The sequence below is a fragment of the Clavelina lepadiformis genome, chromosome 3 (genome assembly GCF_947623445.1).
Source record: "Clavelina lepadiformis chromosome 3, kaClaLepa1.1, whole genome shotgun sequence".
In the NCBI taxonomy this organism is placed as follows: domain Eukaryota; kingdom Metazoa; phylum Chordata; class Ascidiacea; order Aplousobranchia; family Clavelinidae; genus Clavelina; species Clavelina lepadiformis.
Genome location: NC_135242.1, coordinates 9,380,718 through 9,396,216, shown reverse-complemented (window position 1 = coordinate 9,396,216; position 15,499 = coordinate 9,380,718). Strand labels below are relative to the sequence as shown.

General features: G+C 35.3%; 1 protein-coding gene and 1 long non-coding RNA gene across 2 annotated transcripts; one reads left to right on the top strand and one right to left on the bottom strand.

Moving 5' to 3' along the window:
* Positions 1-13: 13 nt before the first annotated feature.
* Positions 14-5,699, bottom strand: LOC143450236 (uncharacterized). The gene is made up of 3 exons (XR_013114666.1): positions 2,332-5,699; positions 353-425; positions 14-114 (listed from the first exon to the last, which is right to left on the bottom strand). It is a non-coding gene; the product is annotated as an uncharacterized LOC143450236 (long non-coding RNA).
* Positions 5,700-8,766: 3,067 nt separating this feature from the next.
* On the top strand, positions 8,767-11,851 carry LOC143450580 (small nuclear ribonucleoprotein F). The gene is made up of 3 exons (XM_076951186.1): positions 8,767-8,928; positions 10,684-10,874; positions 11,596-11,851. The coding sequence occupies exons 1-3, from the start codon at positions 8,923-8,925 to the stop codon at positions 11,660-11,662; spliced, it is 264 nt and encodes an 87-aa protein (XP_076807301.1). The 5' UTR covers positions 8,767-8,922; the 3' UTR covers positions 11,663-11,851.
* Positions 11,852-15,499: the final 3,648 nt, after the last annotated feature.

Here is a 15,499-nt window from a genome sequence, read left to right as displayed (position 1 = left end):
GAATCAAACATACCTTCCAGTGCAAGAGAATGAAAGATGTTCAAAATGAAATAGGTTGTTTGAAAAACAATAAATGCAAACAAAGTCAGAAATGGTATTACAATTGCCCAAAACCTAAAACAAAAAATTTTAACAAAGCATTAGTAAAAAATACTAATATTGCAAATGTTCTTTATCTAAAAAGGCCATGTCACAGTCTTCTAAAGTTAAATGAACGAATGAATGATTATTCAGGCAATAAATATATAACGGTAATGAAATTTTTACTTGTAATGTCATTCAGATACTTGTAAGCTGTGGTCACTATTCTATCACCCTATAAGCTTTTAAAAACATGCAAAATTCTCCATACTTTTGTGGATGATAGTCAAGTCCAATATAGTTCAAAATATGAGCCGGAAGATACGCCCAAAGAAAGTATAATCCTGCATTGAATGTTAACAGTTTCATTCACAGGAACATACAAATAATTGAACGATGCAGTATTTTAATATATGTAACTTGCATTCAAGATGAAACTAACAAAATCTATCCAATTGCTATACCAAGGAAAGCGTAGCTTGATAAGTAGAGAACAAAACCATATAAAGCTCTCTCTGGTGTTGGTGAAGGGCTGTGTTCTGGCATATAGGTTCTTCCAGTAATATAATTTTACAATATTCAATTTAAATTTACGAAATTAGTCTGCATTTAACTCTGTCTTAATAGTCTAGTGGTCTAATAAAACACCATGTTTGCTTGTTAATAAGTTATAATACTTAGTACAGTCGAATCCGCTTAATTCGGACACCGGATAACCCGGACAACCGCTTTATTCGGCCAAAATGCTCGGGAACGGAACAAAAGTAAAAATTGAACGTAAAAAACTCCCGTTAATTCGGACAATTCTCCGCTTAATTCGGACACAGGTTCGCAATTCCATCGTTAGGTTATTAGTTATTACACAATAAACAGTACTTCCTTCGTTTTAACACAAGATGCGATTGCATTATGAGTGATTGTGGTGAAACAATGACGATTCATGTAGTAACAATCGACAATGAACTCATATAAGGCCATGCCAGCTTCATAGTCGCTTTTACTTCGGTACAATTGCGTCCATCTTGTAGGACAGAATGGTACAGAAAAGTTTAGCACAAAAAGTGAAATTGCTTACTAAAGTAAACGAAGACGTTTTATGCGATCAATGCCAATTACTGCAGTATAGCGCAGCTGCAATTCATTTATTACGCAACAGTACAGTATTTTAAATACGTTGTCAGCCATTACGCATGACCATGAAACCAACAATTGATTTTCCGCTTAATTCGGACAAAGCCGTTTCTCCGCTTAATTCGGCCAAAAGTGAGCAGAACCAAAGTGTCCGAATTAAGCGGAGTCGACTGTATATGGTTTAATGTCCAGAACTAGATACACCAATGATTTTATATATAATGTATGTTATCATAAAAGTACGATAACTATCAAAAGTGTAATAATCCAATAAAATGGATTTAATGTCGTCATTGGTGAATAAATAATAAGGTAATGCAGACTCTGTTGTAATTTATGCAAATCTTTTTAGCAATTAGATTGAAATGCATTGTCAAACTCAACACAGGCGGTTTGATTACAAGATTAAACCTATAGGCCGGCTAAATAACTGTTAAAAATTTAACCCTGCAAATCATTGTCATCACTATCATTGCCTGCAAGTTAAATAAATGTTTAGTTAACAGTACTGGTATTGATGTATTTGACTAATTTTGAAGGCAGTAGTATTTAAACAATTTCCTGAAAGGATAACAGGAAATTATGGTAATTTGCAACAAGCAGTAAGGGGAGATAATTTATGCAATAAAACTGTGCAACAAATAGAATAGGCCTATAAGTGTTATGTGAAAGTGAAACAGAAAGCCATCAGGTAAACATATTTTATCGGATCAATCGCATACGATTCCTACAAATTTCAGTCAGTGCTTCAAATTCTAATTTTAATTTGATAGGTAAAATCCCCAAAAAATGTCCATTGTATGAACTATGCACCTTTAAAAACTGGTGTAAGAACAAATTCAACCAACAAAAGGTGGTTATAATACTTGCCATTATGTAATCAAAAAATTGTCAATAATATTACTATGATGTCCTGTAGAGTTTAGATCAGGGGTGCACAACCTACGGTCGTAGTTGATAACTTGTGCATGTTTGCGTGCATGGCCTCAAAATTTTATGAAAAATGCTTTGTTTTTACACAATGCATCGGTGGGAATCCAGTTAATGTTTTACCGCATAGTAGGTTTAGTTGTCTGTGCAACATATTCCTATTTCCATATTTGCCTTTTTCATATTTACCTTTTTCTTTTTCCCTCTTTGTGTCTGCAAAATGTGAGCTTTACGTAACGTGGTACAGTTAATTGTTACAAGTGAAAAGGTAACTAATGACTGTACCTGAGTAAAAATAACAAAATTTGGGGCCGAACAAAAAACCTTCTTGACGTTACACAATATCAGTCACGCCTTGGCCATGCGTCCAATGCATAATAATTCATTCAATGCAAGGTCACTATGTCACCGCTACGCTTTTATATCTATCTACTTGCAGCAATAAACACAGCTTAAGAACGCGTTAGCGAATTATGTTGAAACGATAAAAACGAAAAAAGTAATGCTTTGACTCATACATGTATGTCATACATGCGTATGACATGTCTTTTGTTCTTGCAGGAAGGGAAAAAACATAAGTGGGTTACACATCACAAAAGATTTTTAAACCCCAGGATTTGCTAAACCAAACAATTTGGATTCGAATACCTAAATATTAGAAAGTCTACTTTGCCCCCCCTAGTTATAGCACAATAAAGAACATGCTTATGAACAATTTATGAACAGGAAAAGCACTTAAAGAGAGCTTAAAACATGCAAGACAGCAATACTACAACTGTCACCCACTTTGATTCTTTTTCAAATTAAAGGCAGTTTAGGCATCGGATTGTAACGATTTCACTCAAGTAAATCACATATTAATTCTTTTATATGATTAAAGAAAAACTTTCAAAATTATGGTGCCTAGATCAAATTTTACAGCGATTTGAATCCAACACACTAGACTTTTTAAATATTACGTCTGGGTAGGTGGCCAGCAAAGCAAGTGATGTGATATGCTTAAGAGTTTGCGTGTAATTATAGTAATTCAGTTTATATTTACAGCTAGTCTATTACTTTAAACTTTGCTTGAAAGGGAAACCAAAATGACATGCGTAATGCGCCGCAGATCCCCGACAAACTTTCATACATTTCCCGTCACATGCTACGCTACAGACTGTAGAGTATGGCAGTTTTCGCTGAGATCTCGAGTGTGCAATGAACCAGCTGGTGTGCACTGCAACTCGTGGCCCAAAGCTGCCTGCCATTTGTGCGGGCACTGAGGCAAGGATGTGTCCTTTTATGTTAGAAATTGGTCTGTGTTTCCTGTTTTTTTCCTTAAAGACATCGCTTTTAAACACTAACTTTGCAATACAAATCGAAGCAAAATTTAGTATCTTTTTTCTTTTCAAAGACGCTGGATTGTCCTGGTGTGCCAGGCTGCAGAGTATGGCAAGAGCACACCCCAGATTTTTTCTCAAATGGCATTGCACACCAGGGCAAAACCGGTGCCTCCAACGAAAAAATAGAAGCCACTAACTTTTGCTCCAATTTTTACTGCAAAATTAGTGTTTAAAACCGATAGGCTATATATCTCTAAAAAAAAAAAACTGATTTTTTCCCTGATTCCTATCGTATAGGACCGTACCTTGCCTGGACAAACGCCAGGCAACCTTGGGCCACGAGTCGCAGTGCACAACAGCACATTGGAATTTTGCTTCTGCACACCCAAGATTTCGGAAAAAACTGCTATACTCTGCAGTCCAGCTGGTGTGAAATGCCGCTTTAGAAAAAAATCTCGGGTGTTCTATTGCCATACTCTGCAGTCCGAACTACCCTGACCACGTAACGTGACCTCATGTTGAACAAAACCAGGGGCTGACTGGGCGACAAATTTTTACCGGGAAAACGTTCGGGCCTCAACAGGGGACCTTAAACAGACGTCCTGGCAACTTTGTCTACCTGCATGGTCTTCTCAAAGCTTGTAGCCTTTCAGTAACTTAGTTCAGCATGCACCAAAGTAAAAATACCACAGAAAGTTGAGACTTGTTAATATATTTTTTTAACAGCTTTAAAACGGGAAACGAAATGTAAGGCTACTCTAATATTTAAAATAGCTGCTTATTTATGCTTTACGATTTTGAAACGCTGTATACTTAACTAGGCCTATTGATATGTTTGTAACCTAGTTAACTAATACCAAACTAGGCTATTCTGAAACTCTGAAATCCTGAGTTTAGACTTTAGACTTAGAGCATATCTTCTGGTTAAAGGGAAATCCCTTTTGTACAACTGTTCTAAACGCAATGAAATCGTAGAAGTGGCTGATTGCAATTTTCTAACCAGAGCAGGCTAACTACTTTCAATGCCCGTGCATAGTGTTTTTTAAAAATGTGTTTTGATGGACCGTAGCGGCCTCTTAAATTTATCCAACGGTTTCTTAAATAATAATGTCGTCCTAAAAGAGAATGAAGTGATATAGGACAAGCGTTAGTAATGCCGGAACAATTTTCAAAGTTGGTCGGCCTACTGGCGTATTTACGATTGAATCTTAGGGGGCCAAAATTTTTTAAGTTTAATTTAGATATGTTGCCTTTGCCCACCTCCCCCCAAATGCCAAACTGCACATAAACGCTCTAAAATTGCCTGAAACGCCCGAAATCAAGTTTATTTTCATATTTGCAAGTACAACAATTGGCACCCAGCTGAGAAAAATAATCCGAAGACGTGAGTGCGACGTGACGTTACGTTACGTCTCACATTTCGTAAAGACGTCACGTAAGTAACTTACCCCATGCGCAAAGCAGAGCAGTTTTGCGGTTAAGTATTGCCGTAGTTAGCCTACTCTTAATATTACGTTCAAATGACGTACAAAAATAGTCGTAATTGTAAGAGTCTTACACATAGCTTAGATTTGATATATAAAAAATGCAAATGCTTCTTCAGAGAAAACATGTAGAATTTCGACTTTCGTATATATACAAGTCGTAACCTACTCTTTTTGGTTCGGAAAATGAGTACAACGAAATTTTTTGAATAAGAATACGACCATTCATTCAAAGCAAAGTGTTTATGCATTAACCCTTATTAGAACGCCCAAAGTTGACGATTGAAAACGCTCGACGTACAGTAACTGGAACATTTTCATGCGGACACCAGACACAACAATCGCAAGTGACCCTATCTACAAGACCAGATCAAGTGAGCACACGCCTCGCAAAATAGGCCTGATTATTGCTTTCACAAAATATAATCGTTTCTCTGTTTCAGGTGATTCAACTTTGAAAAAAATAATACATATTTCTATTTTGACACGATAATACGATACGAAAAAAATTATAACAAAAAACGATGGAGACGAAATAGGGTGCAAACTGCATTGTTTAGATTTTATTTGGCAATTTCTTGCCTTGCCCAGAGACATAACGCTCGACAAAACGAAGAGAATAAGCCATGCTTTTCACGCAAAATGCGCTGCAAGCTGCCGGGTTCAAAATGAGGAAAGGCAATATGCTGTAAACGCGGGTCTGCCGTGTCAACGTGAGTGTATACTGCAGAATGTAGACCCATTTGTATTATTTCACAGCATAATTTTTAACTTACGATTATAGGTGTCCATTAATAAACAAAAACTTTACATTGCGGACTTCGTCAAAATATATACGACTTTTCTTATGCTTATAAAACGTTTCTACAAGATTTTATTTAGTAAAAAAGATGAAAAGTACTCGTTAATTTACTTAAACCACTATTTTTAAGGAGTTTTAGCGTTTTGACGTGTCTTAGGATTTCAAAAAACCCAACACCTTTCCAAAGTTCGAACGTTGTATTTTATTGTTTATTTTTCGTCGTTAACTTTTAATGAAATGGTTGTTTATCGTTCCTTAACCTGTAAGGGCGACCACTTCACTACAATGCTTGTCAGTTGAATTGTTTATTATCCTCGATGATAAATGAGCCTCAAGGTCGTCGTTCTGCTTTACTTAATCTTAGAATTAATTGTTCACCTTGACAACTGTATATTCTGATTATATTGAAGCTTTTTTGAACGATTACATTTAAATAAAACATTGACTCAGCAGCTACAACACAAGGCTGCTGTAGCTGCAAATATGTTGCAGCTAATAACTTAATACACGAATTGATTAAATGACTGCAACTGAATCACGTATAATAGGCATGCACAGTTTTTATGTCACGACTTTAAAACAATAGACACGAAGTAATGACTACACTAGGCGATATAAAATTCAAACAAAAACAATGAGCAGGTTTGCAAAACCAGAAGCTCGTCAGCATTTTTATATCACGTTTAATGAAAGCGATTTCCGTAAACAACACAGTATAATATCTTCTTATCGTCACAAACTATGCGAAGCGAAAGTTACGATGCTAACCGTTGTAACTATAGCTTAAATAGCACAATAAAACACATGCTCACGAACAATTAACGAGCTGGAAAAGGTGGCTAAGCCCAAGAGCTTAAAACATGCAATAGTAGAATTGTGCTGTAAGATGGTAGGTTAGCATTGTCGCGCACTTCCCAAGTTGGCGACCGTACATACAACAGTTAACTATCTATGGCGTTCTTTTTTGAAATGTTCACGTTTGCCGTATAGGCTACCGGTACACGGATTTTGTAACTTCTTATAACCCGCCTATTGTAGGGGAAATCGGGGACCAATAAACCAAGCAATTATGAACACAATTATTGCGTAGAAATACACTTTAGTATAAAAATATTCCTAGTTACGCAAGCAGGGAAGATAAGAAACAAGTTTATTACATTTTCATCTTAAAAACCAGCTCGTAGTTGTCGCCGCCAAAATTTTATTTTGATTAGAAAGTTAAAGAAAAAGATTCTTATTTTCATTAAAGTGAAGGGCAAGTCCAAAAACAAGTTGGCCTTAAATCAATGAGTAGTTGTATCTTGTCAGTAAATATACAAAGATGTGTACTAATATGTTGTGGTTAAGCAGTTATTGCCATAGGCATAAATGATTGGCAAAAAACGTAAATTCATCGGTTAATTATTACGAAGATGACAGTTCTTATTACGTCACTACAACAGAAACCATAGGGATGACTCAGGTATTTGGTTCAAGTAGGAATAGAATTGATAAAAGTAATAGACCTAAAATATAGAATCCGTTGAATATAACCACAGATAGTATGATGAACACGGAAGGTCACACAGAAGTAAAAGTTAAAGATACCAGTCCAATTATATCTTTTAAAAACAAATAAATTTAGGTGTGGGATATTTGTTTGGCACTGACCCCCACAAATGACGTTGTTTAATGTTAACGAAATAAATGGTGAATTCAATGTTTCTTTGTCAGTTTACATCTAACCTTATCGATCCTGGTGTGGTGAAACGTATACTGTAGCAGCCTGACAGCTTTGTTTATTGTGAACATTTGGATATATGACCAAAATGGTCTGGTCCCAAGATGGTCATAATAAGCGGAGTCTACTGTACACAGACCCTTTCCGAATTATCACCGCCATTTTTTGAACCAGAACGACAAACAGCATTGAGCTCATTATATTCTTAACTATGGTCTTTGTTTTATAACAACATCAATCAATCATTTTATTTTTTATGAAAAGCGCATTAAAGAGCTTTCAAAAGATTTACCTATGGAGCTTTCATATATGAAAGCTTGCTATAACACCTAACATTGCAATAGTTATCGTCGATAAGCAGTCGCAGATACGAAAATACGATGAACGAAAAGGAGTTAAAACGCCTATGGCCCAAAAAATTGGGCTAATGAGAAAGTATGGTCGCATAACCCAGTGAATGACCCCCTCCCCTTTCCCTACTAAATACTAGGGAAGTGCCGCGAGAACGATTATTCGGGTTCGTACGAATCCGAATATCATAATGTTCAACACAAATAAATCCCGAATAGATTCATATCATCACCAAATGATTAATTTTTATAAAAAAGCTTGCCAAATCTTGCTTGTAACAATACATAATTCCTGAAAATTAATGATTAAATGGCAATTTGAAAAGTTAAATCTTTAAATAAATAACCTTCAGTAAGAAATTTTGTCTCTAGCTTAGCATGGCCAAGAAAATATCTGATCATTATTTCTTACCAAAGTTGATAACTTTGTTAGTGATATTGTATACGGGTTCGCCATTGTTAGTATTTGTGTTCGCCTAAAATCTGCAACACAGGCGATATTCGGCTAATCTATTCGGGTTTGCGTTCGTACCAGCCAATCCCTACAAAATATAGTGATAAGCTAGTGTGTGGGCCTGGCAGGTTGTTGCGTGGCAAAAAGAGTCTATCATAATAGCGCCCATCTGATTTTAACACATATATTTTTAAAAGTGGCGGACTCAGACCCTCAGCAAAAATGGTCAAGGAGTCTAGGTCCACCCGGCCCCCCTGTTAGTAGCATTAGTAATACTGTATTACCAATAGTTACAATATAATTAGTGACATTACAAATATATATTTTAAAATTATTTTGATCAGTTTTACTTAACGAGTTCAGAGTTTTACTTAACGATTCCCTTAACTTAATCTTTAACTGTCATTCATGTGCGTCGTATCGCACGGACACATCCGACATTTTAATGTGTGGTATATCCGAAAGTCGATATATTTTTCCACGTGCCATGGCGGATAAAACGCGCCACCTGCGAAAAACATTGCAAATGAGATGATATGCGCGTGGGGATCATTGTTTCCCAGCCATTCTGCCAGTACAGCTTTGAAAGTTGGTTTTTGAAGATTTAATTTTGTTTTTTATCCTATTGGCGAAAACACATATACAAAGATGACGGTACGTACTCTGATATATTCAATTTTACAATAGAGTAAGTTAAGTTAGCTTAAATTGTCATGAACTAAAGCGTACATCATGACAACATAACGTTTAAAAAGGCTTGGGCTAAAAATTTTTAACAGTAGGCGGATAGCATTTTTGGTTAAAAAATTGCACATTTTTCATTTATAGTATTGTACCAATTTTTTTATTTGATTTAAATTAACATTGTTTATATTTGTATGTTATATTCCAGTATCATATAGGTTATAGACATATTGTAGCCTATTGTATTGTTTATTTGCTTATTCATATTCACAAACAATTAACGAGCAGGAAAAAGTGGTAGCCTAAAGCCCAGTGACTCGAAACATGCAATTGATAGCAATAACATATTGTGCTGAATAAGATGGTAGCCTAGGTTAGCATGGCCGCCAAATCCACAAAATCGGGGTCTAGTGTACAAGTGCACAACCAAATAACAATTTGAAACTTTTTCACATTCACGCTTAATAAAAAAGCAAACAATGCATTTTTGGTTGTTTGAACCTCAATTTATAATAAAGAATTGAGTCTTCAATGCATGGTTTTACACCAAAATTTATGTCTTTACACGCATAGCTTTTTGTCAGAAACTCACTTTCTTGTCTGGCCATTGGTTACATATTCACATTTTCTGACAAAAACTCCACATTCACTGCTCACTTAGCAAACTTTTTAGTCTGGCATTATGCGATATTTTAGGCCAGTGTTTTGAGAGACTATGTCTGATCTGTCGAAGTCTAACTTGAAAATACTATGTCTTAATAAAAAAACACCATTTAACACTTTTGGTGCAAAAGAAAGTGATTAAAAAAACAAAACACAAACGCATCTTGCATAAAAAATCTGATCTTAAAGCAAACCATTTTCCTTGTGCAACCAATGTTTACCATGTGGGTGAAGCTTTAGCTTTCTCTAGCAAAGTAAGCTGATAGATGTAGCAAAAAAAATGTATACCCATTCAAAATTGTAACAACCAAACAAGCAAAAAACATTGATCCTGAAATAATCTTCCAAACACTGAGCTAAACAAACAGCAGTTGTGCTCATTTCAGTTAAAATATCGTCTAGACCAGTGACTCCCAAACTGTGTGTCGCCACAGATTGTCAGGTGTGCCGCGAATCTTTTTGGAATTTTGGAAAAGAACTGTATAAATATTTTAAATAAGGCATGCAGATAAGCATATGCGACTTAAAAGCGGTCTAACTGCTTCAATAGCCGATAAATAAGCACATCCATTGCATTAACACATGAAAATTAATTTAAGTTTGGAACCACTGGTCTTGACAAATCATAATGAAATTAATCATAATGTGTTGTACATTCCCAATACCTTTATGTGTATTTTCTTGAATAAGTGTGTTTTTAAAGAAAAAGTTTGCAGTGCACTGCTGTAGGCTACACCATAAAACTAACTGTTGTTTACCGAGATACATATTTCAGTTGTGGGTTAAACTCATGCAATTCTATTGCACATACACTTTTATTGTTTACTAACATGCAAGCTATAATTGATTTTTTAATGAAGCTTAAAAAAGTCATTAAATATAAATCAATTTACTTTTCAAAGTTATGTTCATTAGTGTAGTTCCTGGTTTATAACAATATGTACTGAGCTAGTTTTAATCAGATTGCAGTACTTTTACTTTACTGGACAGTTTACATGGTTATGTTACATCGTTTTTATATCCTGTACCAGATTATTAAGTGGTACTTATTATTTGTTGCAGACTCTTCCAATGAACCCAAAGCCATTTTTGAATGGTTTGACAGGAAAACCAGTATTGGTTAAACTCAAGTGGGGAATGGAATATAAAGGTTATCTTGTGTCGGTAGATGGATATATGAACATGCAGTTAGCAAACACTGAAGAATATGTAGATGGAGCTCTCTCTGGTCATTTGGGCGAAATTTTGATAAGGTGAATTCCTTTGTATGAATGTCCAGTTGAAGTAAATAACAAGACACCTGTAGTTCAGCTGGTGTAAACATGGTTGTCATACCAGCCTTATTTCTAAGATTTGTCCTTATTTTAAAGGTCTGTGTCTTATAAAATATTTTTGTCCTTTTTTCGTAAGAAATGTCCTTATTTTCCCTTGCGTCCTAATTTACGTCTTATTCTTAGGGCAGAGGCTCGTATTTTGGGCATTTTGACAACTTTAGTATACCATTTTGTACCAAAGAGATACCAAAATTAAGAACATGCAGATATTGTCTCGTTTTTTTGTTAGGAACATTGGGTGCTTTCTCCTGTTGTGCACTGTTTAAGGTGGTATTCGTCTTTCGTTTTCTAATCGTGCTTATTTTTGAGTTAAGACCGATGGCAACCCTGGGTATAAATCATGCTGCAAATCTTAGCAGGAACAAAGCTATTAATTTGACCTTCGTATTTAAGTCAAGTCTATATTTAATGTCTGGCTTTTTGCTATTGGTACTTGGCACCAGTCCAAAAGTTTTGAAATAACTTATGTGAGAAAACACCAACTTTTTACTATTTGCCTTCAAGTTTTTGCCTTTTTTATTGCTAAACTATTGATGCGCTTGAGAAGTTGCAGTACACTACTTAAGCAAAATTATTGCTCCTATTTAACAGTGTGAGTTTTACACATAAAAAAAATAAAACATGATTGATTTGTATCTAGGTGCAACAATGTCCTTTACATCAAAGGTGTCGATGAAGAAGATGAAGATGGGGAAATGAAAGATTAAACTACTCCATTTTCAATCTACCTGTCTGAACAATTCAAACTTCTAAACATTTTTGAATTTTTATATTTTTTATGAGATCGTGCACGTCCAATGCCTTTATATACAACTATGTCTTATGTACTGCCACATAGAGAGTAGTTGTGTGCATATGGTGCAACATATTCTCAATAAACAAAACCTTAATGCAGATTGATTGGATGGTGGTATTGGTAAATTGACTTAAGTCTATTGCTAAAGGATACTAAATGCATTGGAAATTATATGGAATAACAGGGTTTTTATACAGACGAAGTGAAAGTTGCTAAAATTTTGGTATCGTTAGTAAACCCATTTTATGGAAAAAGATAACGAATGTTTCATAAATTTTTTGCTGATCGTTCTTTGAATCAGATGATGGTCTGACCACTCGGAAGGAACGCTCTAAAGAAACCTTACAAATACAACTTGTGTATATAAGTTCGTTATTAAATACGGAAATGTAGCAACTGTTACTAATATAGCTACGAAGTACAGTTAACATAAAGCATGCATTACTACACACATGAGCTTCCTTTTGTAATTGAGAGTGTTATAAAATTACGATTAAACGCTAAACTCATGTGATTGGACTGATACGAAGTCAAACCGGAATAGCTTCATCTCAAATTGCCTGTGAGGAAGATTCGGACGGACACAAATAGTCGAATACTAATAAATGACAATGAAGAACCCGAATACGTCCAAATTATTTATAAATTAGTCATCTTTGATAAGAAATGACGATCTAATTTCCTAGCTCAGCTAAAGTAGAATGATACACATTCCTTATAATAAAGATTTATTACCAAACAGTTTACTTTCTCAATCACCATTCAACAATTATTGTTTAAAACAAAGCTATTTATTTAGCGATTGCGCCATGTTATCCACGAGATGTTGCAACTTCTGAATGAAAAATTGTCGTTAGGTGCAAAAAATATATTCGGGATCTGTCGGTAATCTTCAAGGTATGGTATGGCATGCTAATCTTTATCCTCGGACTGAGAAAAGTCATTACATGACTTAAAGTTGGCAATGATTTCTGATCGCTCAAGCCCCGGTTACCGAGCTTTTATTTTGTTTTTTTATCTTTGATTGGTTAGTCCGAATTTAGAACTGTCCATCAGGTTCACTGAACTAACAACGCCTTGCCCAAGGGTATTACAGTACAACGGTATTTCTCCACTGGGTACCGAACACAGATTGCTAGGTCAACAGTAGAACCACTCACGCGGCACATCCCTATTATTTACCCATATCCAACACCAATTAATGCGTAAACTACCGCAAAGTAGCACAACCTTTATGGCCACGAGATGTACAGTTTTATACTACAATCACCAAATCTGTCCCAACAAATTCTGCACATGTTGTGGTATCCTTTATTGTTTTTGTTTTGACAGGCATTCTTCGACTGAATTCATTCATCTTTTGCAAAAAAAAGAGCTGTCTAGTTTTCTTTGTTCCATGCCATCAGTAAAAACGTCACTGAGATTTGAAAACTTGCATATTTTTCTCTTAGGTACTAGTTGTGTTTATTAAGCTAACTGAAAATGCTCGACATAAGAAGAATCTTCTACAAATAGTAAAAGAACAGAGATTGAAGTTACACAATTTTCGAAAGCAGAATTGAAATCACCATTTCCTAAAAATGTATTTTTATACTATGTTGTGTTGTCTGATTAAGCTCGTGGCGAAAGCTTTGTAATCATTTTCTTTTAACCCTGTGTTCTTGTGTTCATTGTGTGCTGTATATACAATTTTTCAATATTATGAAAGTAGCAAATTGGGTTTCAGAACTATACACTTTTGATGAATTACATCAAAAATCTACTATACTGGATATAAATTTGCAATTTTTTTAAAGTACCTACAATCCTGTTTTTATAACTAAAAACGACAGAAAAATGCTTTTAAAGATGCTTACTGATGGCACATTTAGAACAATATTAAACAATAAATGTTTCAAATTTCTCACAGCACTATAGCCTACACTTTGAGGCTCATGAGCGGGGTCAGAAAGTTAAAATTTTCAAAAAGTCTTTTTTGGAAATTTAATTTTGTTTGATACTAGGGATGTGCCGCGAGGAAGATTATTCGGGTTCGTGCGAACCCGAATATCATGAAGGTCGACACGAACGAATCCCGAATCTATTCGTATTAGAACCAAACAATACAATTTCCTCCAAAAGTTGTCAAGTCTTGCTTCTAAAAGGATGTAACTTATTCTATAAACAAATCGCTTTCTTTCGAAAAATAGTTCTTAAAAAACGATCGAAAAAGCAAAATCGTTAGGAAAACCACCTTCATTGTAAGTACTACTGACTCTAGTTTAGCATTGTCGGGAAACTAGATCATCATTTTTTACGAAAATCAGTAAATTTACAAGTAGTCTAATATTGTATTCGGGTTCGCCATTGTTGGTATTCGTTTTCGCCCGAATCTTCCATAAAGGCGATATTCGGCGAATCTATTCGGGTTTGGGTTAGTATCGGTCCATCCCTAGGGATACAGAATGGGATTAATCTATTTGACTTGAACTTTTTAAACATGAACTAAATATGAAGAACCCTAACGAAACTGTTACTGGAATCAGATCATCTCGAAGTCATGACGGAGTTATCTCTCCGTTTCTCATGCAGCCACAGGCGGTGCCTGTTAAGCGTTTTCAAAGTCGCTTCTCAGTTTGCATCCTACGCTTTCAGGAGCGTATCCAGAAGATGCTCTTTTAACGTTTATAGCCGTCGTTTGCCACAAACACTACTTTTGCAATCAGCAGTAGGTATCGCATTGATTTATTATTAAGATAGAAGATGAGTAGCCACAATTTAATACTGTCCTACCTAATATAGAAAAAAGAAGGCAATAAGCTTTGCGCTTTCCAACGAGGCAATAGGATTTTACCGTGGTTCATAATAATGGAAGACGGTTGTATTATGTAATCAGAATTTATGATTTTAATCACGTGATAAGTTGACAGCGACAAACAGTTGCTAACAGGCTGAAATTGTCCGACTAGAGACCAGCATGATAGGCTCTCATGAACGGATGTGGTTAGGCCTTGTTTTCTGCTGGGAACGGACCCAGTTAGCAAAAAGTTGAAAAGAGCGGGTTTATTTGCTGAACCGACGGTAGCTGAATACCTTATTTCAGGTGGAGAATTTGGTACATTGTACTCTGCATATTTGGAAAAATATGATGCAGACAGTGATACGTGACCATGTGGCATGATAAGATTCTCTTCTCTTCTGCCTCCCTTACAGATGTTAGAAATGATACCAAAAAAGTAAATTTTTTTGCAAACTCCAGAGGTGGTGGGAAATTCTGAAATATGTTGAAATCGGAAATCTTGAATTTTTGAAAATATTTACGTCGGATATTCATTTTGTGTCGTGTTGGTCACGGGAAATGTGAATGATGTGATCATGCAATTATCAGAGATGGAAGAGAGATAACCCGAAGATTTTTGGAAAGACTTGACTTGTGTTTTAGTGGTTAAAAAGCTCGACTTGACTTGTGTTCACATGGATATTTCGGTTGACTTGACTTGATCCCAAAAACAAATTTTTTTAAATTTTTATAGAATCGGTTTTTACATTGAAAGAATTTATTCAAAAACAACTATGCAATACATTTTATTGAATGTGCAAAAGCATGAGAATCGAAAACGTTGTATATTTACGTCACGAGCATCCAGAAAGACTGATAGCCTATATTAATGATTAATTTATCGACCTAAAACGAAAGATTAATACTTGGACTTGATAAACGTTACTGACTGGACTTAATATGACTTGGGAATGTAATTAAAATGTCTCG

What these genes read in the sequence shown, in the direction of transcription:
- LOC143450580 (XM_076951186.1), top strand. An exon ending in TTGGGCGAAATTTTGATAAG is followed by an intron (nt 10,875 to 11,595) that starts GTGAATTCCTTT and finishes ATTTGTATCTAG; the next exon opens with GTGCAACAATGTCCTTTACA.